This window comes from Mirounga angustirostris, unplaced genomic scaffold (genome assembly GCF_029215605.1).
Source record: "Mirounga angustirostris isolate CCGP_5_RB_7025 unplaced genomic scaffold, mMirAng1.0.hap1 SCAF_11, whole genome shotgun sequence".
NCBI lineage: Eukaryota > Metazoa > Chordata > Mammalia > Carnivora > Phocidae > Mirounga > Mirounga angustirostris.
In genome coordinates this window covers 57,211,223-57,238,321 of record NW_026991719.1, presented here as the reverse complement: position 1 = coordinate 57,238,321, position 27,099 = coordinate 57,211,223, and the positions used below count along the sequence as shown (strand labels likewise).

The 27,099-nt window shown below is 37.1% G+C and overlaps 1 protein-coding gene across 2 annotated transcripts in view; it reads left to right on the top strand.

Annotated features, from left to right (window-relative positions):
• Positions 1-27,099, top strand: part of TEX11 (testis expressed 11) — a 317,684-nt gene that overhangs the window by 81,082 nt on the left and 209,503 nt on the right. For both annotated transcript variants that reach the window (XM_064574208.1, XM_045879303.3), the window contains exons 10-11: positions 21,969-22,023; positions 24,940-25,035. In XM_064574208.1, coding sequence (XP_064430278.1) covers positions 21,969-22,023; positions 24,940-25,035 — 151 coding nt within the window. The remainder of the gene's footprint in view (positions 1-21,968; positions 22,024-24,939; positions 25,036-27,099) is intronic.

Sequence of the window (27,099 nt, the reverse complement as noted above, 5' to 3'; positions counted from 1 at the left end):
TAAATTTATAGAGCACCATTATATTTTGAGTCTTTTGTGTTCTTGTCATTAGAATGAGATTAGGGAAACCAGGAAGAACTTAAATTCTAGCTCTAGGGGCGCCTGGGTGGCTCAGTCGTTAAGCGCCTGCCTTTGGCTCAGGTCATGATCCCAGGGTCCTGGGATCGAGCCCCGCATCGGGCTCCCTGCTCGGCAGGAAGCCTGCTTCTCCCTCTCCCACTCCCCCTGCTTGTGTTCCCTCTCTAGCTGTCTCTCTCTCTCTCTGTCAAATAAATAAATAAAATCTAAAATAAATAAATAAATAAATAAATTCTAGCTCTAGTTATTATATATGATTTTAATCTCTGCCTGATTATATTTTCTACCTCTTTTGGGGATATAAAAATATCTTGGTGAAGTATTTTCAAATGCCCTGAAAAATTACATTTTAATGCGTTTTAAAAGAGACAAAAATAATTATCAATGTTGTTAACAGTAGGAATTTTAGCACAGTGGATAGTTTTTCTAGTATTAGACCAACTCAATCAAAATTTGAGTCCTCTATGACGTCAGGGTGAAACTGGTAATATTGTGATACCTACTTTTTAGAATTACTGTACAGCTTAAATATGTTGATGCATGTGTTGTAGAGTGTTCAATATCTTGCTTGGGAAACAGAAACTGGTCAGTAAATGGTAGCTGTTGCTGCTATTTCTTTTTTTTAAAGATTTTATTTATTTATTCATGAGAGACAGAGAGAGAGAGGCAGAGGGAGAAGCAGGCTCCCAAGGAGCAGGGAGCCCGATGCGGGACTCGATCCCAGGACCCTGAGATCATGACCTGAGCCGAAGGCAGACGCTTAACCATCTGAGCCACCCAGGCGCCCCTGTTGCTGCTATTTCTAGGTGATATGTTTGCTCTTTACTGTAAATGAACACTAATGTGGCAAGTCCACTAGTTTAGTTCTAAACTTTATCACAGTGAAATCAAACGTGGATTACTTGTTGACTTCCCAGGTAACTATATTATAAAGACAAATACCCACATTTTCTGTCATACTGCTTATCTTTGGAAGTTTTTCTTTGTGCTTTAATTATCCATGTATTAAGACTATTGGGAGCAGTTGGTGGTACTGTAGAAATGAATAGCTGCTAATTAAACATCCGTCTCTGTAAATTTTACACCAGAAGGAGGCAATGGAGAGTGTACTTTCTACAGGCTTAAGTCTTTTGTAAACAGTGAATATCTTAAGGTAGAGGTTATATGCAGTTTGAAAGTACCCGTTCAGGGGTGCCTGGGTGGCTCAGTTGGTTAAGCGACTGCCTTCGGCTCAGGTCATGATCCTGGTGGAGTCCCGGGATCAAGTCCTGCATCGGGCTCCCTGCTCGGCAGGGAGTCTGCTTCTCCCTCTGACCCTCCCTCCTCTCATGTGCTCTCTCTCATTCTCTCTCTCAAATAAATAAATAAAATCTTAAAAAAAAAAAAAAGGAAGTACCCGTTCAGTCTTAAAAGGAAAAACTCCAGTTTTACACAAATGATAACATATCAAAATTGCTATAGTATATTAGAATTTTGTTGAAATAGAAGCCTAGAACATAAAAGAGTGGTGGTGGGTATTGTTTATAAAGCTCTTTTCTGTCCCTCAGTTCTTGTTAACAGATCTCACTCAGTTCAGGACCTTTTTCAGTTTTTGTCTCCCCCTGCCTTTTCTTTTGCTAAGAAAAGTTCATGAACAGCTGCTGTTCTTGCTTTTTTCTACCACACTTTTTTGATCACGTCCCCTTATTAGAGATGCCATGGATTAAGAGAAGGCTGCTGTAATTATGAATGGAATTGGGAATCCTTTAGCTTACTTTACTGTAGGCATCAGGGTACCTGCCTCAATGTATTCAATGACAAATTTAGTTAGGACTCTGTTAAATATAAAATTTCAGACCTTTGAAATCAAATGCTAGTATTGGAAATATATTTAAGAGGTTTTTTTGTTTAATAAGACGCATTTTGGGGGGCACCTGTCTGGCTCAATTGGAAGAGCATGTGACTCTTGATCTCAGGGTCACGGGTTCAACCCCTACGTTGGGTGTAGAGATTACTAAAAAAAAGAAATAAACTTTGCTGCTCCTCCCCTTTTGTAATTCTTGCTATATTGAGCTCCTCTGTCTGCTCCTAGCAGAAGACAAGCATAAGTAGATGGGAAGAGATTAGTGATATAGAACTTTCTTTCTTCACAGTCTAGGGGATTTCAGTTGCTCTGGTGGCGTTTAAATTTAGTCTTTATCTTTTAACGTCCTAATAATTGGGACATATATTATGCTGAATTTGGCTTTTTATAAAAGATATACAGAAATTGCACGGTAACAAATTAGTATTCTAAAAGAAGCACTTGTAAACCAAACAAATACAGGTAAGTCTAACTCAAACGGCTTTGGGATTACATTGATTTACTGCAGAGATTTTGCAGATTTTTTTCTCCCTGGGAGGAAAACGCCTTAATCGCAAAACCTTAGTCATATCCTTAATCACGGATGATTTTTCTTTTATTTCTAGTAGTTCTAATTCAACTGTGTTACTTGGAGCTACTGACTGGTACACACTTGGGAGGCTCACTTTTTTCCTTTTGCTGTAAGAAGACCTATTTTGTAATTGTGGCAAATTAAATTTCGGAGAGAACAGTTAAAATGAAAGTGATGCAGTAAAAATGTTTAAAATTTCTTCGCTGATAAAAGAAGTTATATGTGCTAATTATGAAAATTTAAATATTACAAAAATATATAATGTGTTAAGTAAAAGTCCTTTGTAATCCCACATTCATAAATGCTCATTATTAACATTTTACTTTGTTTTTTTAAATTTTTTTCACAAACAGTTTTTAAAAGGTCTTTTAATATGTTAAATGACAAGGAAGACATGAGAATCATTGAAATGCATTTGGAGGATTTAAGGAATTGAGTTTTTTCAAAATGGACTGTAAATAAGGAAAATTAATGGAACAAAACCAAGCCAAAGACTATACGTAGGACAATTCCTAATTGCTGATCTCTTGTTAGAGACAGTGAGATAAATTGGGAAAATGACAGAAGACATTTGAATTGGACAAAATCATGGAGAATTGGATAAAACCCTGAAGGTGTTCTATAAAAAATAATCTAATTGATCTTAATAAATGAAATAAAAATGACCCTACTTTCTTTGACCTACAGGTCAGAGACTGCTTAAAGATTCCTGAAGAGTCCTTTGTAGGTTAAATTGTGAATATTTCTCAACTCCTTGTGTGAGAGCTCTGTGCTGCCTTTTCCCCTACAGAATCCAAAGAAAGCACGATTTCTTCAGCATCCTTCTGAGACCGTAATTACAGTTTATATTTTCTTTAAAAAACTTCCCAACCTAAACTTAGTGTTGCTAGATTTTTTGGATGTGAATAAATAATTGGGTAGACGGTATATTAGAGTAGGAATAATTTTGGAGCTCCTCTTCTAACACTACTTTTAATTTCTCTAAAGTTAATCTAAAACCTGTCTCAGTTGGTAGCTAATGTGAGTTAGGAATAGTTTTTACCCTGCACGTAGTATCCTCAAGTGAAGTGTGTCTCTTTCCTGCTTCTATAAAACTTCTTGTATCTCTCATTGAATCAAAAGAGGAGAATTCAGCAAAAATTATACTACTGTTTTTTTTTTAAAGATTTTATTTATTTATTTGAGAGAGAATGAGAGACAGAGAGCATGAGAGGGAGGAGGGTCAGAGGGAGAAGCAGACTCCCTGCTGAGCAGGGAGCCCGATGCGGGACTCGATCCTGGGACTCCAGGATCATGACCTGAGCCGAAGGCAGTCGCTTAACCAACTGAGCCACTCAGGCACCCATATACTACTGTTTTCTAAATTTATAGCGCTTAGAGTTAGCGAACCAGATTATGTAAGTTCCATGTTGGGTTTAAAATAGGTATTATGTTTACAATAGGGACAGTATTTATGAGGTATTTTTATTTATAACTGCCTAGTCTTTATAATGGTTATATATAGGAATATATATCACCAGAGGTCTTTTTTTTTAAAGAAGATTCTACCTTTTTAAGTAATCCCTACACACACACACACAGGTGGGGCTCGAACCTACAACCCTGAGATCAGGAGTTGCATGCTCTACTGACTGAGCAAGCCATGTGCCCCACCAGAGGTCTTCTAATAAGGAAATAACAAAGGAAATATAAATATGTTTTCTGCACAAATATTAATGATTCATTGTATGAGCCCAGGGGAAATTTGTATCAGTTTCAATGCTACTTAATGCTCATCCCTTTATTTTCCCTTTGTTCTCAGCCCAAGACCTTGAGAATTTGACAATATTATTTATAGTCAGGCAATGTGATCTAAGGAATGATCACAGAGCTAGCAGTAGAAAATCTGTTACTAATCAATTGTGCAACCTTGGGTCACTCACCTAATAATGTGCTGCAATGTCTATCTGAAAAATGGGTACAGTATTATCTGTGTCACAGGCTTGTAATAAAGATGCCATAAGGAACATAATAGGACTTTGAAAAGTTAAGGGTATTACATAATCATAGACTGTGATAAATTATTAACTATAAAAATCATATGCAAGACCTATTTTAATGGTAAATGGAATGTATTAGCACCATCTTGTGGAAATATAATGAATTGTATAACAGCAGTTTTAACAAGATAATTTACTAAAGCTAACACTTAGAGCTGTAAGATTCTTTACAGATCTAGTTCAGTAATTTAGGAACTGTGTTCTCTGGTGCTCTCTGGTTCTGCCAGAACAGCTTTTCAGAATCTCCATTAAGGGAAAAAGGAGATGTAGCCACAATTCTCTAACACACCCATCTTGATTCAGAGAAGTTAGGCATTAATTTTGGTAAGTAGTATGTCCATGCAAGATTTTGTTTGAAAAAAGTGATTCACTTGCTTACAGTTTAAAAATGACTGGTATAGATCAATTTCATCTTGTATAGATAGGGAAGTGTACATTTAGAGAGATTTATACAGTGGCACCTAGTTGGGACCTAGATCTCCAGTCTTTTAGGAATAGTCTTTCTCCAAAGTTCAGTAATGAGGTTCCCTCTTTGATTCCTGATTTTGACTAGTATGAGTCTTCTCTCTTCTTTTCTTGGTCAGTCTAGCTAAAGGTTTGTCAGTCTGTTGGCTTTTTTCAAAGCATCAACTTTTGCTTTTATTGATTTTTCTCTGTTGTTTTTCAGTTATTTCATTTAATTCCTGCTGTAATCTTTATGACTTTTCCCATCCATGCTTGCTTTAGATTTAGTTTGCTCTTTCTGTTCGATTTTCCTAACATGGAAGGTTGAGATCTTACTTCTCTTTTAATATTGTTATAGGTATAAAATTTCCCTTAACCATTGTTTTCCATCCCATAAATTTTGGTATGTTGTATTTCCCTGTTCACTCAGCTCAAGGTATTTTCTAATTTCTCTTGTGATTTATTCTTTGACTCATTGGTTATTTAGGAATGTGTTGTTTAATTTCCACTTAACTTCTTGATTTCTAATTTAATTTCATGTAGGTGGGGAACATACTTTCTATAACTTCAGTTTTGTTAAATTTACTGAGGCTTTTTAATATGTTCTATTCTGAAGAATGTTCTCTGTGCATTTGAGAAGAGGGTGTAGTCTGCTATTATTGGGTGGAGTATGATATAGATGTCTGTTAGGTTAGTAGGTATATAGTGTTGTTCAAGTCTTCAGTATCCTTTTTGATGCTCTGCCTAGTTGTCCTGTCTGTTATTGAAAGTGGGGTATTGGGTGCCTGGGTGGCTCAGTCGGTTAAACGTCTGCCTTCAGCTCAGGTCATGATTCCAGGGTCCTGGGATCAAGCCCCACATCAGGCTCCCTGCTCAGCGGGAAGCCTGCGTCACCCTCTCCCCCTCCCCCTGCTTGTGTTCCTGCTCTCACTATCTCTCTCTCTGTGTCAAATAACGAAAGAAAATCTTTAAAAAGAAAAAAAGAAAGTGGGGTATTGAAATCCTCTGCCTTCATTGTTGAGTTATATATCTTTCCATTCAATTTTGTCAACTTTTGTTTATGTATTTTGGGGGCTCTCTTGTTAGGTTTATATATGTTTTTGTTATATCTTACTAATGGATTTGCTCTTTTATCATTTTAAAATATCCCTCTTTATCTCTAGTAACATTTTTCATCTTAAAGTCTATTTTGTCTGATATTAGTGTAACCACTCTAGTGCTCTTAGGTTGCTGTTTACATGGTATGTCTTTTTCCATCCTTTACTCTCAACCTCTTTGTATGTTTGAATTTAAAGTGTGTTTTTTGTCAGGGTGCCTGGGTGGCGCGGTTGGTTAAGCATCCGACTCTTGGTGTCAGCTCAGGTCATGATTTCAGGGTTGTGAGATTGCGCCCTGCCTCAGGCTCCACGCTCAATGCGGAGTCTGCAGAGTTTCTCCCTCCCCCTCTGCCCCCCACCCCTGCATGTGAGCTCTCTCTCTAATAAATAAATATTAGAAAAAAATAAAGTGTGTTCCGTGTCAACAGCATACAGTTGGATCTTTTTAAAAAATCCAGCCTGAAAATCTCTGCCATTTGATTTTATTGTTTAATCCATTCAGCCTTTTAATGTTGATATTGTTGGATTTATAGCTGACATTTTGTTTTCTGTCATGTCATGTCATGTCTCATGACTACCTATTCTCTCTTTTCCTCCTTTACTACTTTAAGTGAATATCTTTTCAAAATTAATTTATTTTTTGTTGTGGTAATGAATATATACAACAAAATTTGCTATTTTAATTATTTTAAGTGTATAATTCAGGGGGATTAATTACATTCCCAGTGTTGTTCGACCATCATTGCAATCAATTTCAAAAACTTTTTTCATCACCTCAAATAGAAATTCCTTAACTTTTGGGGCGCCTGGGTGGCTCAGTCATTGAAGCGTCTGCCTTCAGCTCAGAGCATGGTCCCAGGGTCCTGGGATCGAGCCCCACATCGGGCTCCCCGCTCAGTGGGAAGCCTGCTTCTCCCTCTCTCACTCCCCCTGCTTGTGTTCCCTCTCTGACTGTGTCTCTCTCTGTCAAATAAATAAGTAAAATCTAGGAAAAAAAAAAAGAAATTCTCTAACTTTTGAACACTAACTCCCCATTTCTCCTTCCCCCTTCCCCGGTCCCTGATAATCTCTAATCTCCTTAATATCTCTGTGAATTTGCCTATCTTAGATATTTCATGTGAGCAGAATCATACAATATTTGTCTTTTTTTGTCTGGCTTATTTCACTTAGGAGAATATTTTCAAGGATCATCCATGTTGCGACATGTATGAGAACTTCATTCTTTTTTTTTTTTTTTACCAATAATTTACTTTATTGTGGTAAAATATACATAACATAAAGTTTACTACCATTTTAACCATTTTTAAGTGTACAATTCAGTGGCATTAAGTATACTCACAGTGTCGTATAAGCATTACCACTGTCTATTTCTAGAATGCTTTTATCCTAAACAAATTCTGTACCCATTAAACAATAATTCCCCAATCCTCTCACCCCTGGTAACCTGTATTCTACTTTCTATCTCTATGACTTGGCATTTTCTAGGTTCCTCATATGAATAAAGTCATACAATATTTGTCCTTTTGTGTTTGGCTTATTAACATGTTTTCAAGGTTTATCCATGTTGTGGCATGTATCAATATTTCATTATTTTTATGGGTGAATAATATTCCATTTTATGGATTTAACACATTTTCTTTATCCATTCAGCACGTGATGAACACTTGAGTTGTTGCCATCTTTTTTTTTTTTAATATTTTATTTATTTATTTGACAGAGAGAGGGGTAGTGGTTCAAGCAGGGGGAGCGGCAGGCAGAGGGGGAGAGAGAGGCAGAGGGAGAGGGAGACGCCGGCTCCCCACTGAGCAGGGAGCCCGATGTGGGGCTTGATCCCAGGACTCTGGGATCATGCTCTGAGCTGAAGGTAGACGTTTAACCGACTGAGCCACCCAGGCACCCCTCCATCTTTTTTGTTATTATGAATAATGCTACTATAAACTTTGGTGTATAAGTATCTGCTCGAGTCCCTGCTTTCACTTCTTTTGTATGTATACCTAGGAGTAGAATTGCTGGGTCTCATAAATGGATATCTTATAGTATACCATTTAAATTGGTTAACAGTTTTTAAAATTACATATTCTTCGTGTTATTTTCCTTATGGTTGTTCTAGGGCTTACAATATACATCTTAATTTATTAGAAGTTACTTCAGATTTATATTAACTTTCTACTGAAAGAAGTTTTACTTCTTTTTTTTTTTTTTTTTTAAGATTTTATTTATTTATTTGGGAGAGAGAATGAGAGACAGAGAGCACGAGAGGGGAGAGGGTCAGAAGGAGAAGCAGGCTCCCCGCCGAGCAGGGAGCCCGATGTGGGACTTGATCCCAGGACTCCAGGATCATGACCTGAGCTGAAGGCAGTTGCTTAACCAACTGAGCCACCCAGGCGCGCAAGAAGTTTTACTTCTATATAGCTATTCCCTATTCTCTTTTTTTGCTATTATAATTATATAAATTATGTCTATATATGTTTAAAAACTCAGTAATGTGTGGTTATAATTATTACTTTATATAATCTTATGTATTTGAAAGAAGACGAGAGAAAAAAGGAGAGCATAAATATTTTTATAGAATCTTTTTATGTATTAGCCTTCTCATCAGTTTTGGTTGTCTTTGTTTACTTCCTATAGATTTAAGTTACCATTTGGTGTTATTTCCTTACACTAATTATAACTTTATTCCCACCCACTTCTTTGTGTTGTCAGAGTAAAAATATATTACATATACAATGCCCAACAATAAAGTTTTATAGATATTTATATAGTTGCTTTTTAAATAAGGAAGGAAATGAGAAGAAATATATAATCATATTGTCTTTTATAATTATCTAAATAATTACTAACACTTTTTTTCATATGAATTCACATTAATGTTTGGTGTCATTTGCTCTCAGCTTGAGGAATGTTCTTTTGTATTTCTTGTAAGACAGATCAGCAAGAAATTCTCTCAATTTTTGTTTATCTGGGAATGTATTTAGTCTTCTTTTGAAAAATAGTTTCTCTAGATACAGGATTCTTAGTTGACAGTTTTTTCTCTTTAAGCACTTTAAATATGTCATCCCTGCTTTCTGGCACCCATTATCATGTGATGAATAGTTAGCTGTTAATCTTGTTTCCTTTGAAATGATGAATCATTTTTCTCTGACTGCTTTCAAGATTTTCTGTTTATCTTTGACTTTCAGTAATTGGAGTATGATGTGTCTGGGTATGGATTTGTGTGTGCATGTATGTGTGATCCTACTTGGAGCCCATTAAGGTTCTTGGATGTGTAGGTTATTGTTTCCCCTCAAATTTGGGAAGTTTTCAACCATTATTTTTTTGAATATATTTTCTATTTCTTTCTCTTGCTTCTCTCCTTCTGGTACTCTCATGCATATGTTGTGCTGTATGATGTCCCACACGTCTTTGAAGGTCTGTTCTTTTTTTCCACTCTTTTTTCCCTGTTTGTTCCTCAGATCTGTATAATCACTACCAATCTATCTCCAAGTTTATATATTCTTTTTTTGCCTGCTCAAATCTACTATTGAGCCTCTCTAGTGAATTTTTCATTTCAGTTATTGTACTTTTCAACTTCAGAATTTCCACTTGGTTCTTTTTTATAATTTCTGTGATTTAATTGTTATACTCTTATTCTCTATTTGCATCATTGTTATTATACCTTCCTTTAATTCTTTAAATATGCTTTCCTATAGTTCTTTAAACATATTTATGATAGCCGCTTTGAAGTATTTTTCTACCAACTGCAACATCTGGGACCTCTCAGAGGCAGTTTCGATTGCCTTCCTTTTATCCTCTGTATAAGTCCACTTTACTGTTTTATTGCATGTGTTCTAATATTTTGTTGAAAACTAGACATTTTGGATAATACCTTGCAGCAAGTCTGGATACCAGTTTCCCACCTTTATGGAACTTATTATTATTTTAATTGTTTGGTCATTTATTTATTTGGTTATTTGACTGGACTAATTCTGTGAAGTTTATTTTTCTCACAGTGTGTGACCTCTGATGTTCCTGCTCAGGGTTTTTCCCCTTGTTTTTGTCTTTTTATGGCTTTCTAGGCTTCACCTCGCATCCACATAAGCCACTTGTTGGTCAAGGGTTGTGTTTAAGGTCACTTGACCAGTTAGTTAATTCACCCTTTCTTGTTGGATGTGTATTTGTCTTAGAGGTTTCACAGTTCAGTGAATTTATTATTTTACCCTGCATTAGCCAGGGGCTAATAGCTAGTAGGTTCCCTTTCTGATCATGCCTGAGAGGGCAGCCTTGGGCATGTGCACAATCTCTCAGACTGCCCAAATATGCGTGCAATTTGGTTATTTAAAACAAACATGTTTTTTAGAGCAGTTTTAGGTTTACAGCACAGTTGAGAGGAAGGTAGAGATTTTCCACATATCCCCTGATTCCGCACATTCATAGCCTCCCCACTAATCAACATTTCTCCCCGGAATGGTACATTTTTTTTTCTAAGGATGAACTTACATTGACACATCGTAATCCCCCAACTCTGTAGTTTACCTCAGGGTTCACTCTTGCTGTTGTATATTCTACAGGTTTAGACAAATGTATGATGACATATATCTACCATTATAGCATTTTAGTGTCATACAGAATAGTTTCACTGCCCTAAAAATCCTCTGTGTTCTGCCTCTTCATCCCTCTCTTCCCCAAACTCTATCAACCACTGATCTTTTTGGTCTCCATAGTTTTGCCTTTTCTGGGATGTCATATAGTTGGAATCATATAGTATGCATCCTTTTCAGATTGGCTTTTTTCCCTTAGTAATAATGATTTAAGTTTCCTCCATGTGTTTTCTTGTCTCGATAGCTCATTTATTTATTTATTTATTTTAAAAAGATTTTATTTATTTATTTTTGGGGGAGAGAGAGAGAGAGAGAGACCATGAGCGGGGGGGCGGGGGGAGGAGCAGAGGGAGAAGCAGGCTCCCCGCTGAGCAGGGAGCCCAACACGGGACCTGATACCAGGACCCTTGGATCACAACCAAGCCGAAGGCAGATGCTCAACTGACTGAGCCACCCAGGCACCTGATAGCTCATTTATTTTCAGTGCTGAATAATATTCCACTGTCTGGATGTACCATAGTTTATTTGTCCATTTCCCTACTGAAGGACATCTTGGTTGCTTCCAGTTTTGTCAGTTATGAATAAAGCTGCTATAAATATCCACATGCAGATTTTTGTGTGGGTATAAGTTTTCCATTCCTTTTGGTAAATACCAAGGAGTGTGATTGCTGGATCATATGGTAAGCATATATTTAGTTTTATAAGGAACCACCAAACTGTCTTGCAAAGTGGCTGTACAATTTTGTATTCCCACCAGCAATGTATGAGAGCTCTGTTACTCCATATTCTCACCAGTGTTTTAGACTTAGTGTTTTAGACTTGAGCCATTCTGATAGGTATGTATTGGTATTTAATTTTTGTTTTAATTTGCATTTCCCTTATGACATAAGATGTGGAACATTTTTTCATAGGCAAATTTATTTGCCATCTGTACATCTTTTTTTGGTGAGGTATTTGTTAAGAACTTTGGATCATGGTTTAATTAGGTTGTTTGTTTTTTTACTGTTGAGTTTTAAGAGGTTCTATTTGTATATTTTGGATATCAGTCCTTTATCAGATGTGTCTTTTGCAAATATTTTCTCTGAATCTGTGGCTTGTCTTCTAATTCTCTTAATATTGTCTTTCACAAAGCAGAAGTTTTTAATTTTATTTTTATTTATTTATTTGAAGATTTTATTTTTAAGTAATCCCTGCACCCAGCATGGGGCTCGAACTTACAACTCTGAGATCAAGAGTTGCATGCTCTACCAACTGAGCCGGCCAGGCATCTCAGAAGTTTTAAATTTTAATGAAATCTAGCTTATCAATTATTTCTTTCATGGATTGTTTCCTTGGTGTGTTGTATCTAAAAAGGCATCACAGGGGCACCTGGGTGGATCAGTCGGTAGAGCATGTGACTCTTGATCTTAGGGTCGTGAGTTCAAGCCCCACATTGGGCATGGAGCCTACTTAAAATAATAATAATAATAATAATAAATAAATAAATAAAAAGGCATCACAATACCCAACATCATCTAGGTTTTATCCTATGTTATCTTCTAGAAGTTTTATAGTTTTGCACTTTACATCTAGGTCTGTGTTCCATTTTGAGTTAGTTTTTGTGAAAGATGTAAGGTCTGTGTCTGGATTCTTGGATGTCCAGTTGTTCCAGCATCACTTGTTGAACAGATGGTTGTTGTTCTGTTCTGTTTCCTTTGCTCCTTTGCTCCTTTGTCAAAGATCAGTTGAATGTATTTATGGGTGCTCTCTATTCTGTTCCACTAGTCCATTTGTATTTTCTTTAGCCAATTCCTTGATGACTGTAATAATGTACTGTCTTGATTGCTGTAGCTTTTTAAAAAGATTTTATTTACTTGAGAGAGAGAGAGCACAAGCAGGGGGAGGGGCAGAGGGAGAGGGAGAAGCAGACTCCCTGCTGAGCAGGGAGCCCGATGTGGGGCTCGATCCCAGGACCCTGGGATCATGACCTGAGCTGAGGGCACACACTTAACCAACTGAGCCACCCAGGTGCCCTGGTTGCTGTAGCTTTATAGTAAGTCTTGAAGTTGTGTAGTGGCAGTCCTGTCCTGCAATATTATGTTGACTATTCTCATCTCTTATCACTCCATAGAAACTTTAGAATGTTGAACTAGTCTTGCATACCTGAGATAAATCTCACTTTGTCATCATGTATAGTTTTTTAAAATTGTATTTTGGGTTTGATTTGTTAATATTTTATTGAGGATTTTACATCCATGTTCATGACATATATTGGTTCATAGTTTTCTTGTAATGTCTGACTGGTTTTGGCTATTATTAGGGTAATGCTGGCCTAATAGAATGAGTTAGTTAGGAAGTATTCCTTCTGCTTCTATTCTGAAGAGATTGTAGAGAATTGGTATAATTTCTTCCTTAAATGTTTAGTAGAATTTACCACTGAACACATCTGGGCTTGGTGCTTTCTGTTTTGGAATGTTGTTAATTTTTGATTCAATTTCTTTGATTATCTATGGGCCTATTTAGACTATTTCTTTTCTTTTTTTTTTTTAAAGATTTTATTTATTTATTTGACAGAGAGACACAGCGAGAGAGGGAACACAAGCAGGGAGAGTGGGAGAGGGAGAAGCAGGCTCCCCGCAGAGCAGGGAGCCCGATGTGGGACTCGATCCCAGGACCCCGGGATCATGACCTGAGCTAAAGGGAGATGCTTAATAGACTGAGCCACCCAGGTGCCCCTAGACTATTTCTTCTTGTGTGAGTTTTGGCTGCTTGTATTTTTCAAGTAATTGGTCCATTTAATCTAGGTTATCAAATTTGTGGGCATAGAGTTATTTATAGTATTTCTTTATTACCCTTTTAAATTTTCATGGTATGTGTTGTGATGTCCCCTCTTTGATTTCTGATATTAATAGTTTCTGTCCTCTCTTTTTTTCTTAGTTAGCCTGGCTGGAGGCTTATCAGTTTTACTGATTATTTCAAATACTAGTGGTTGGTTTCATTGATTTTTCTGTTTTTTTTTTTTTTTTTTTTTAAGATTTACTTCTTTGAGAGAGAAAGAGAGAGCACACGTGCACGAGCATGTGAGTGAAAGGAGGGGCACAGGGAGAGGGAGAGAAGCAGACTCCCTGCTGAGCACAGAGCCCAACTCAGGCCAATCCCAGGATCCTGAGATCATGACCTGAACCAAAATCAAGAGTCCTCGGCTTAACCGACCAAGCCTCCCAGGCACCTCTTGATTTTTCTCTGTTGATCTCTTTTGATTTCTTGTTTTAATTTTATGATTTTTGCTCTAATTTTTCTCATTTTTTTTCATTCTGCTTTTTTTGGATTTGATTTGCTTGTCTTTTTCTATTAAGGTGGAAATTTAGATTATTGATTTTAGATTTTCTTTCTTTTCTGATATATATTCAATGATACAAATTTTTCCCTAAGCACTGCTTTTGCTGCATCTCACACATTTTGTTAAGTTGTGTATTCATTTTCATTTAGTTCAAAGTATTTTTGAACTTATTTTGAGATTTCTCCTTTGACCCATGTGTTATTTACAGAGGGGTATTGTTTAATCTCCATGTATTTTAGAATTTTTCAGTTATCTTTCCATTATTTACTTCTGTTTTAATTCCGTTGTGGTCTGAGGGCAGACTTTATATGATTGTTGTACTTCTAAATTTGTTTAAGTGTGTTTTATGGCCCAGAATGTGGTTTAGCTTGGTGAATGTTCCATATAAGCTTGATAAGAATGTGTATTTTGCTGTTGTTGGATGTACTAGTCTGTAGATGTCAGTTATATCCAATTGATTGATACTGTTGTTGACTTCAGCTATGTTCTTACTGATTTTTTTGCCTGCTCTATTTCTGAGAGAGGGGTATTGAAATATCCAACAATGATAGTAGAGTCATCTATTTTTCCTTGCTGTTCTATCAGTTTTTGCCTCACACACAGTTTGATGGTCTGTTAGGCTCATACACATTAAGAATTGTTAGGTCTTCCTGGAGATTTGACCCTTTTATCATTATGTTATACTCTTCTTTATCCCTAATATTTTTCCTTACTCTGAATTCTGCTGTCTGATATTAATATACCTACTCTTGCTTTCTTTGGATAGCATTAGCATGGTATATTTTCCTTCATCTATTTACAGAGATTTACATTAATCTCTGTGTATCTTTATATTTAAAGTGGATTTCTTTTTTTTTTTTTTTTTAAAGATTTTTTTATTTATTTGACAGAGAGAGAGACACAGCGAGAGAGGGAACACAAGCAGGGGGAATGGGAGAGGGAGAAGCAGGCTTCCCGCAGAGCAGGGAGCCCGATGTGGGGCTCGATCCCAGGACCCTGGGATCATGGTCTGAGCCGAAGACAGACGCTTAACGACTGAGCCACCCAGGCGCCCCTAAAGTGGATTTCTTATAGACAACATTCAGTTGGGGTTTTTGTGTATATATTTTAACGATTTTATTTGTTTATTTGACAGAGAGATAGAGAGAGCCAGAGAGCACAAGCAGGGGGAATGGCAGAGGGAGAGGGAGAAGCAGGCTCCCCACTGAGCAGGGAGTCCGATGTGGGGCTCGATCCCAGGTTACTGGGATCATGACCTGAGCTGAAGGCAAGACGCTTAACCGACTGAGCCACACAGGCACCCATATTTAAATTCTGTTAATTAACATAGAGTGTATTATTAGTTTCAGAGGTAGAGTTCAGTGATTCATCAGTCTTATATAATACCCAGTGCTCATTATATCACGTGGCTTCCTTAATGTCCATCCCCTATCCCCCATCCCCCAACCTCTCTACCCTCCAGCAACCCTCAGTTTGTTTACTATGATTAAGAGTCTCTTATGGTTTGTCTCCCTCTCTGATTTCATCTTGTTTTATTTTCCCCTCTCTTCCCATATGATCCTCTGTTTTGATTCTTAAATTCCACATATGAGTGAGATCATATAACTGTCTTTCTCTGATTGACTTTTGTTTAGCATAATACCCTCTAGTTTCATCCATGCCGTTGCAAGACAGTCTCCGTCTTTTAATTGGTGTATTTAGACCAATTGAAATTCAAAGTGATGATGATATAGTTGGATTAATATCTACCATATTCATTACTGTTTTCTTTTTGTTGCCCTTTTTCGTTTTTCCTACTGTCTTGCGCTCCTTTTCTGACTTTTGTGGCTTTATTTATTTTTTTAAAGATTTTATTCATTTGTCAGAGAGGGAGAGGACTTTTGTGGTTTTAATTGAGTATTTTATGATTCCATTTTCCTCTCCTTTCTTAGCATATACGTTATACCTCTCTTTCTTTCTTTCTTTTTTTTTTTTTAAAGATTTTATTTATTTGACAGAGAGAGACAGGCAGAGAGGGAACACAAGCAGGGGGAGTGGGACAGGGAGAAGCAGGCTTCCCGTGGAGCAGAGAGCCCGATGCGGGGCTCGATCCCAGGACCCTGGGACCATGACCTGAGCCGAAGGCAGATGCTTAACGACTGAGCCACCCAGGCGCCCCTATACCTCTCTTTCTTTAAAAGATTTTATTTGGGGCGCCTGGGTGGCTCAGTCTTTAAGCGTCTGCCTTTGGCTCAGGTCATGATCCCAGGGTCCTGGGATCAAGCCCCGCATGGGGCTCCCTGCTCAGCGGGAAGCCTGCTTCTCCTTCTCCCATTCCCCCTGCTTGTGTTCCCTCTCTCACTGTGTCTCTCTCTGTCAAATAAATAAATAAAATCTTTAAAAAATAAAAAAATAAAAGATTTTATTTACTTATTTTGAGAGAGTGAGAGAGGGGTGGTAAGGGGAGGGGCAGAGGGAGAAGGAGAAAGAGAGAATCTCAAGCCAACTCCATGCTTAGCATGGAGCCCAAGGCTGGGCTTGATCTCAAGACGACCCTGGGATCATGACCTGAGCCGAGATCAAGAGTTGGACACTTAACCGGCTGAGCCACCCCAGGCATCCCTATACTACTATTTTTAAGATTTTATTTTTAAGTTATCTCTACACCCAACATGGGGCTCAAACTCACAACCCTGAGATCAAGAGCTGCATGGGGGTGCTTGGGTGGCTCAGTCAGTTAAGCATTGGACTCCTGATTTAAGCTCAGGTCTTGATCTCAGGGTCGTGAGATTGAGCCCCGAGTTGGTTTCTTGGTCACTGGGGAGTCTGCTTGAGATTCTCTCGCTTCCTCTGCCTCTGCTGCTCTCCCTGCTCAAGGTGCTTTCTCTCTCAAGATAAATAAATCTTAAAAAAAAAAATTGAGCCAGGCACCCACTTCTTTCTTTCTTTCTTTCTTTTTCTTTCTTTCTTTCTTTCTTTCTTTCTTTCTTTTTCTTTCTTTCTTTCTTTCTTTCTTTCTTTCTTTCTTTCTTTCTTTCTTTCTTTCTTTCTTTCTTTCCTTTCTTTCCTTTCTTTCCTTTCTTTCCTTTCTTTCAAGATTTTATTTATTTATTTGACAGAGAGAGACACAGCTAGAGAGGGAACACAAGCAGGGGGAGTGGGAGAGGGAGAAACAGGCCCCCCGCCGAGCAGGGAGCCCGATGCGGGGCTCGATCCCAGCACCCCGGGATCATGACCTGAGCCGAAGGCAGATGCCCAATGACTGAGCCACCCAGGCGCCCCTTCTTTTTTTTTTTTTTTTTTAAACTTTTTTAGTGGCTGCCCCAGAGTTTGCAGTGTACATTTACAATTGATCCAAGTCTACTTTCAGATCACACTGTACCACTTCATGGGTACTACCCATGTGTGAATGCTTTGTAAGAATTTGTAAGAATTCTTCAGAATTCCTCCCATCTATTTGTATCATTGCTGTCATTTGTTTTACTTTATTCTAAGCACATACATACATAAGATATATAAATTAAGCATGTATACTTGGAATACATCATTGCTATTATTTCAAATAAATTGTTTTCTGTTAGATCAGTTAAGAGTAAGAAAAATGAAAGTCCTTATTTTACTTTCACATATTCCTTCTTTGATGCTTTTCCTTATTGTATATAGATCCAAGTTTCTGACCTATATTATTTCCCTTCTGTATGAAGAACTTCTGTTAACATTTCTTGTAAGGCCAGTCTACTAGCTACAAATTCCCTCAGTTTTTGTGTATCTGAGAAAATCTTTATTTTTCCTTTACTTCTGAATGATATTTTCCTATGGTTCAGAATTCTAGGTTGGTGGTATTTTTCTCTCAACACTTTAAATATTTCACTCCATTCTCTTCTTGCTTGCGTGGTTTCTGAGAAGTTGGGTGTAATTCTTATTTTTGTACTTTTATAGATAAGGTGTTTTCTTCCTCTAGCTTGCTTTAGGGTTTTTTCTTTATCTTTGTTTTTCTGTAATTTGGAATGCATAGTTGTAATTTTTTTGGTATTTATACTGCTTGGTGTTCTCTGAGATTCCTGGATTTGTGGTTTGGTATCAGACATTAATTTGGGGGAAATTCTGTCATTATTGTTTCAAATATTTCTTGTGTTTCTTTGTTTTTTCTCCTTATTGTATTCCCATTATACTTACATCATACCTTTTGTAGGTGTCCTATAATCCTTGGATAATCTGTTTGTTTTTTTTTTTTTTCAATCTTTCTTCTCTTTGCTTTTCTGTTTTCAAGGATTCTGCTGATATATCCTCTACTCATAGATTGTTTCCTCAGCCGTGTCCAGTTTATTAAAAAGCCCATCAAAGACATTCTTCATGTCATTTACAGTCTTTTTTATTTCCAGCATTTCTTTTTGGTTCTTTCTTAGAATTTCCATCTCTCTGCTTACATTGCCCTTGTGTCTTATTTTTTATTCCTGAACTAATAATTCTAATATCCTTGCCATGTCTGGTTCCAGTGCTTGCTCTGTCTCTTCAAATTGTGTTTTTTTGCTTTTTGGTATTCCATGTAATTTTTTCTTTTTCTTTTCTTTTTTTAAAGATTTATTTAGGGCGCCTGGGTGGCTCAGTTGTTTAAGCGACTGCCTTCGGCTCAGGTCATGATCCTGGAGTCCTGGGATTGAGTCCCGCATCGGGCTACCTGCTCCGCAGGGAGTCTGCTTCTCCCTCTCCCGCTCCCCCGTCTTGTGCTCTCTCTCTCTCTCTCACTCTCTCTCTCAAATAAATAAATAAAATCTTTAAAAAAAAGAGATTTATTTATTTGACAGAGAGAGAGATAGCGAGAGCAGGAACACAAGCAGGGGGAGTGGGAGAGGGAGAAGCAGGCTTCCTGCCGAGCAGGGACCCTGGGATCATGACCTGAGCCGAAGGCAGACGCTTAACGACTGAGCCACCCAGGCGCCCCCGTGTAACTTTTTCTTGATAGCTTGACATGTTGTACTGGGTAAAAGGAACTGCTATAAATAGACCTTTAGTAATGTGGTGGTTAGGTGTTGGGTTAGTCCTACGTTTAGTTCTTAGTCTTTTGGTGAGTGTATGTATGCCTTTGAACTGTGAACTTCACAAGTGTTTGCAGTTTTTTCCTCCACCCTTAGGTGTGGTATACCATGGCTAGAGTAGTCTAGGGTTGAGTATATCTCTTCCCCAGGTAAGTTGGGCTCTGATAATACCCCAGGAGGTGGGCTCTAGTTAACTAGTTTCCCCTGAAGACAGGCCTTATTAAGAAGAACAGATTGGTTCCTTATCATTAATTCCTGACAAAGCCCAAGAGGATTTTCTCTGATATTTACTGTGGGAATCTTGAGCTTCTGGAGATAAATCTGACAATATGGTGGGTATGCCCCTAAGACTATGTTGTCCCGGAGTTTTAAATTCTCAGACTCGTTCACAACGAGCCTCCAGCAACCTGTCAATTATAGTTCATAATTTCCTGCCTCAGCACTGCTTCCCCTGGCAGTTTCCACTGGTGAGTCCCTCCTGTGGTAAGCCACAATTCCTTGTATTTTGCCTGTCCATCTCTCCATTGGGGGGGCTGGGTGGAGAGACAGTGGTTTGCCCTTTGTCCTCCCCTCTTTTATGGATCCAAGTACAGTTGTTGATTTTTTAGTCTTTTCAGCTTTTTACTTGTTAGGACGAAGTAGTGACTTCCAAATTCCTTACATGTGGAACTGAAAACTGGAAGTGTGATTTGATTTTTAAGCTTGGCTTCCTTACCATTACCTTGGATCAGAGTAGCTACATTTTCAGTGTTTGGTAAGAGGTTCTGCTTAAGCCCCTTGAGCCACTGAGGCTCTGGATTCTTGGCTGATGTATTTGTGTGTGCCTTGAGGAATGCTTTCTAGTCTGCTCCACGTCTCTCCTTCTGATCCCTCCTGGGTGGGTGCAGCCTAGCGAATATGCGTAGCCTTCTGTATCTCCAGGGGTGAGTGTGACCTCCCGGATTATTCTTCTTGGCTGCCTCTTTCCCTGGTTCTCTGTGTTAAAATTCTTGCTGGTCTGCTATTTCACTTGTTGATATTATTATCACAGAGCTACCACCCCCCTCTTAATTGCTCACCACCAAGATCTCCCTTGTTTTTGACAGTGCCTTGGGCAGGAACTTCTTGCTCCATTCCAAATAAGTCAGTCCTCTCAGGTAGAGATGCTGAGCTCTGTTTTCTTTATTGCCTGTTTCTTCCCCGCTGGGGCGGACCTTTGTGCCACACTACTGGAGTTGGTGGCAAGAGCATGGCCTGCTTCTCTTGGCGTGAGAGTGGGTGTTGGGGGGGGACTGGTCGCCTCTGATCTTCTTAGCAGGCGCTCCTGGCATGGAACCACTGCTTAATGAGACAGTCTGGGTGAAGATCATCAGGGTCCCAGTATTCTTGACCTGTCACGCCTGAGGTAGAGCCCTTACCGTAAGAGTGAGAACTGAGGTGTGCCTGGGTGGCTCAGTTGGTTAAGCGACTGCCTTCGGCTCAGGTCATGATCCCAGGGTCCTGGGATCGAGCCCCACGGGAGCCTGATTCTCCCTCTGCCTGCTGCTCTGCCTACTTGTGCTCTCTATCTCTCTGTCAAATAAATAAATAAAATCTTAAAAAAAAAAAAAAAAAAAAGAGTGAGAACTGAGTGGGGAAAGGAAGACCCAGTCCTCTAATTGTGCCTGCCCAGAATTGCACTTCCACAACACAGGCCTGGGGAGGATAAGAGAGGCCGGCAGCCTGCCTCTGCTAGGTGAAACCATGACCTAAGAGTCTAGGAGCTGCATGGAAAGGGAATTACTCCCTTCTTGACAGCACCCATCCGGAGTAGTTTTCATCATGGGGAGCTGGTGTGGACAGGGGCAGATTGTGACTCAAATGCCATAGACTCTCACCGTTCTCACTGAGATTTGGTTGTTCTTGTTGTTGTTTTAAATAAATGTTTTTCCATTTGCCATATGCCCTTGGGAAAATTTCCAAAGACTTTACCTGGTTGTCTGTTGTAATGATTTTTCCAGGCAATTGGTTGTTTCATTGGGGAGAGGGTCCAAGATTATACCACCATTGCAGAAGTTTCATCCTCATTGGTTATTTTAAAAACTGGAAGTAGGTTTAATGTACCAAAGGAGACCTCTGTGAGATAGGGCTTAGGATCACTAGGCCAGTGTTACATCCTTGCTAGTGATCTGAAAACTCAGTTTGGCAGTTCTGAGTCTTTTAGAGTTTTTTAAAAGGAATATTTCAAAGTACCGTCTTCAGTTTAGTTCAGTTCACCAAAATTTTATTGACATCTTTCCTTGGAATACCAATCTTATGGTGAATAATCTTTGTTTTGCGTTTTAGGTTTTGAAACCCTGAGGCTCATGCTGATAATATTATTTGTGGTTATCAGAATGTCCCATGGATAATATGGTTTGCTAATTAAAGCATAGACTGAAAATCAAATTTCTCTACTCCCCAACCCCTCACTCTCATTTTCAGTACCAATCTAGGATATATTAGAAATCACTTAACTGCTAAATTGCTTAATTCAGCTGTAAAATAGAACTAATAGTGCCTCACAAGGGTGTTGTGAAGCTTAATAAATATTGCTAAAGCGTTTGTTTCTGTAAAAACTCCTGTATTTGTTTTATTTTACAAATATATTCGTATTTCTAGACTTTAAAATGTGCTCATTAAAAGGTCGTATATACACGTAAACTAGTTTTAAATGCAGTAAAATGCTATATATATATATATATAGTATACACAAAGCACTATATACCACATATATCCAAATGGAAAAGAATAATAATATAGTGTTAATTTGTTGGCAGTACATCCTGAGGAAATTGTGGTTGTCTACTGTTTGAAAGAGTTGCTTTATATATTTGATATTCATATATTAATAGACTAATAATGTGTTGTAGTGCAAAACAGAAAAGTTGGAATAAAGTATAATTATACCATGTCTTCTTAGTGATACATAATCTTAAAAATATAATTTGAAATGAATATGTATTCTTTTTCCTTTTTTAATGATAGCCAGAGCTATGATATCGGGAAGATGGATAAGAGTTCTGTTGGACCAGAAATGCTGGTAAGGATCATGTTAAATATTGTAGAAGTAGGTTGAAGAAATATATTTTGTGTTATTGTTATTAAACTATAATAGTCTGTCCCCACTTTGTGAGTAAAATTATCCTTTGGGCACATCATTAATATCTCCGTGTATTAGTTTCTGTAAAATTGATATACTAGTATAATCTACAATGCAGGTAGATTCTTGTACCCAAGAGTTAATATATGGAAATGCTTGGAACAGTGTTGAGCTATGTAAATTTTAGATTTTATTATTGCATGTTAAAATTTTTAGGTTTTTCCCTAACCATATAGAGTGTGCTTGGTATGAAAGTTAATTTTAATATTTAATCAAGTAAAATATGATTAGGTAAATAAATCCAATGTAAAAGTAATTTAATATATGCCATAGCAAAATGGAATTTTGTTTGAAAATCCATCTTTGCTTCTTACCTTTACAGTGTCTTAATCAAAATATAACTAAATACCTATATATATATAGCAATGTGATAGGTGGGGAATAACAGAGAAGTATAAAACATGACTTCTACTCTTAACAAGCTTATGTTTGGAGGATAAAACTAATACAAGTGAATATAATGGAATAATATTCAGCCTTGAAACAGAAGGAAATTTTGACACATGCTACAACATAGATGAACCTTGAGGATATTATTCTAAGTGAAATAAGCCATTCACAAAAAGACAAATACTGTATGATTCCACTTAAATGAGGTTATCTTGAGTAGTAAAATTTATAGAGACATAAAGTAAAATGGTGGTTGCAGGAGTTTGGAGGGAGGAGAACTTTGGGGGAGCTATTGTTTAATGGGCACAGAGTTTCAATTTTGCAAGATTAAGAGTTATGGAGATATATGATGGTAATGGTTGCACAACAGTGTGAATGTACTTAATACTACTGAACCATACACTTAAAAATGATTAAGAGGGTCAATTTTATGTGTATTTTAACACAATTAAAAATAATAAAAACATTGTTATAGTGTCACATCATGGCATGTTATATAGGAATGAGAATAAATGAGCTACAGTAATTGCAACAGTATGGATGTTCTCACATATAATGTTGAGTAAACAAAACAATTTATAAAGTAGTACATACTGTATGACTCTATAAATATAAATGCCAAAGCAAGTAGACCTAATGTACATGGTGTTGGAAGACAGGTAATTGGTTACTCTTGTTTGGAATAGTGTCTGAAGAGAGTCTTCAGGTGAACCTGTTGCTGTTAATGTTCTGTTTCTTGATTTCTGTGTTGTTAACATACATGTGTTCACTTTGTGAAGATCAGAGCTGTGCTCTTGAGATTTTTGAACTTTTTTAATGTATACTTCAGTTAAAGTTTCAAAAATAGATTTTAAAAACTAGTATAAGTGATTTGGGAAAAATAAGTGATAAACTGTGTGGTACAGTAAAGGGGAATGTCAGGGTTGGCTAGAGAAGTTGAAGAAGCCTTCTGGTAGGATGGCCTTGAAAAGTAGATGGGATCCATACAGTGAAAATGGAGGGAGAAGGGGATACCAGGCAAGGGATCTAGATGGAGGAGAAGGTAAGGAAGAAGAGTATAGGAGTTAACCGTGTGATTAAAATGTAATATTTCTATTGTGAATTATGGAGAGGTAAGATTATGAAGTAGTTTATGAAGTAGTTTTTCTTTTGTGCTAGCAGTACCTTATTGAGGTATAGTTTATATATATTAAATTGCACAAATCTTAAGTGTACAGCCTGATGAATTTTAATATATCTAGATAATCTTGTAACAACCACGTAGATCAAGATACAGAAATTTCCATGACCCCCAAAAGTTCCCTTGGCCCTTTCTGGTTGATTGCCATTCATACCCCCAAGATAAAACCACTATTCTGACTTCTGTGGCTGTAGATTATTTTTGTTTTTTCTTGGACTTTGTATAAACAGAATCATATAGTATCTACTGTTTTACGTATGGCTTCTTTTGTTTAACATAATGGTTTTGAGATTCATTCATTTTGTTAGATCTTTCTGATTATTTGACCCTTTTACTATTACAAAATAGAGTTTTTCTCAGAGATGCCATATTTACTCCATAAAAGTCCTCTGGGGAAGTTTATAAGTTGAGAGTTGTTCCATAATAATAGTAATGATATTAAGTATATTGTACACATCTTATTTGATCCATCTTAGTTTTTGAATTAAAAAACTCAGAAATAGAACACCCTAAGTATCGTTTCTCTGGATTTACAGAGCTCTAATATGTTAAGATTATCTTTGCCTGGTCCTACTCTCCTCATTATATTTAGAGGCAGATTCTTCATTGAAATAGAGCTCTTCTTTTCAAAATCTAAATCTGTAGTTAAATAAATGCTGTTTAGAGTTACTCCCCTTATCAATATAAACCTGGCTGGAGAAACAGACTTAATTCAGCAATACATATTAATTTTAAAACTTAGCTGAGTTGGGAGAAACCTCTATAGGAAAGCATATCTGTTCCTATAAAATGATGGTATATGTGCTCTTGGTCTAATTGGTTAATTGCAACTAGGCTGTAAAGTCTTTGAGAGAGCAATTATGTCTTTCTATTTATCTTTTTTGATGGAGTCCTAATGCAATGCTACCTATACAGTAGGTTGTAAGATGATTAAATTAAATAGTGCTGTGCTATTGTTTACTTTATTTGTAGAGTGGGGATAATAAAGAACTTCAATGCTAAAACACTGTTAAAAATATATTAACACAGTTGTTATAAAATTCTTAGTGTTTGATGTGGGTAGCATAATGATGAGACATATCCCAAGACTATGTGGCTACCTAAGGAAATGCTATTTCATAAAAATAGCTTAAGTTTGAGAAGATGCCTTTCACTGTGTAAGTGCTGGTCAGCTGTTAACTGCAATTTAACCCTCACCTGAGTGCTTTTTCTATTTTTAATTATAGGCTAAAGTTCTGCGGTTACTAGCCACTGCTTATTTGGATTGGGATGACAAAGAATATTATGATAAGGCTCTCAGTGCTATAAACCTAGCAAACAAGGTATGAGAGGTTTCTCCTTTGGAAATTAACTTAATGAATTTTTTAGAGCTTCGATTCACATTTTGAAATCTAGACATTTGCTTCAGTATTCCTGCTTTTACTTAATTATTTGCTCTTTATTTTTTTTATGATATACAGATCACATTATAATGGAGAATTAGAAGTAAAAAAGAAAATAATGGTATTATTTATACTTAGTAAAAAATAAAGTATAATTAAATTGCTTTGATTTAGTGGCAATTCACAGAAGATACCAGATAAAACAAAAATGCTTTTCTCACATTAAGAGTCCTATGTATTTCTTTCTTTTTTTTTTTCCCCCGGGAGGTTGCCAGAGGGGAGGTGGGTAGGGGGATGGACGAAATAGATAAAGGGATTCAAGAAGTACAAACTTCCAGTAACAAAATAAAAAAGTCATGGAGATGAAAAGTACAGCATAGAGAATATAGTCAATAAGATTGTAAAAACGTCATTTGGTGATAGATGATGACTACACTTATTGTGGTGACTACTGAGTAATGTATAGAATTGTGGAATCACCGTGTTTTACACCTGAAACGAATATAACACTCTGTTAGTTATACTTCAGTAAAACAAAGAAACATCCTTGGGTTTTTTTTATAGCATCAGATTGTTTCGATCTGTTCTGCACAGAAAGGAAAAATTAAAATACACCTCAACAACAGATTTTTTGAAAAAATTGTCTTTTGCATGGAACAGAAAGTGTTCTCTCTGCTGTTAGATTTTAGGATAAAGAAGGAAATGGTGATAAAACAGGCAGATAATGGGATTTTGTTTAAAAAATATCAGTGGGAGGACACCTGGGTGGCTCAGTCCGTTAAGTGTCCGACTGTTGATCTTAGCTTAGGTCTTCACCTCAGAGTCCTGAGTTCAGAACAGCTCTGCATTGAACTCCACGCTATGGAGCCTACTTAAAAAAATCAATCAATAAATAAACAAATAAAAAACGTTAGTGGTTCACTTTCATCTCATGTTCATACATACATTCACACATATATGCCTTTACCCTCCTGGACAAAGAATATTGATAGGGTGATGACCATTTACAAAGAGATTTAGGGGTGATAGGCTGGCTCAGTGGGTGGAGCTGTGACTATTGGACTTGGGGTTGTGAGTTCGAGCCCCCACGTTGGGTGTACAGATTGCTTAAGAATAATAAATCTTTAAATAAAAAAAGAGATTCATTTAGGATCAATGTATTTTACTTATTAATAAGGCAAATAATTATACTGATACTTTTTTTCAGTTTTAATTTAAATCCAATCAGTTAGCATACAGTGTAATATTAGTTTCAGGTATACAATATAGTGATTCAACACTTCCAATACAATACCTGGTGCTCATCACAAGTATACTCCTTAATCCCTGTCACCTATTTAACCCATCCCCCATCCACCTTCCCCCTGGTAACATCAGTTTGTTCTCTATAGTTAAGAGTCTGGTTTCTTGGTTTGCCTCTCCTTTTTTACCCTTCTGCTCATTTGTTTTGTTTCTTAAATTCCACATATGAGTGAAATCATATGGTATTTATCTTTCTGTGACTTAGCATAATACTCTCTAGCTCTATCCACATCATTATAAATGGCAAGTTTTCATTCTTTTTTATGGTTGAATAATATTCCATTGTATATATACCACATCTTCTTTATCCATTCATCAATCAATGGACACTTGGTCTATTTCAGTATCTGGTGTATGGTAAGTAATGCTGTTAAACATAAGGGTGCATATATCCCTTCAAATTAGTATTTTCTGTTCTTTGGGTAAATACCTAGTGGTGCAATTGCTGGATCCTAGGGTAGTTCTATTTTTAACTTTTTGAGGAACCTCCATACTGTTTTCCAGAGTGGCTGCAACCAGTTTTCATTCCCACCAATAGGGAAGGGTAGAAGGGTTCCTTTTCTCCACATCCTCGCCAACACCTGTTGTTTCTTTTCATGTGTCTGTTGCCCATCCGTATATCTTATTTGGAAAAATGACTGTTCATGTCTTCTGCCCATTTTTAAATTGGATTATTTGGTTTTGGGGTGTTGAGTTTTATAA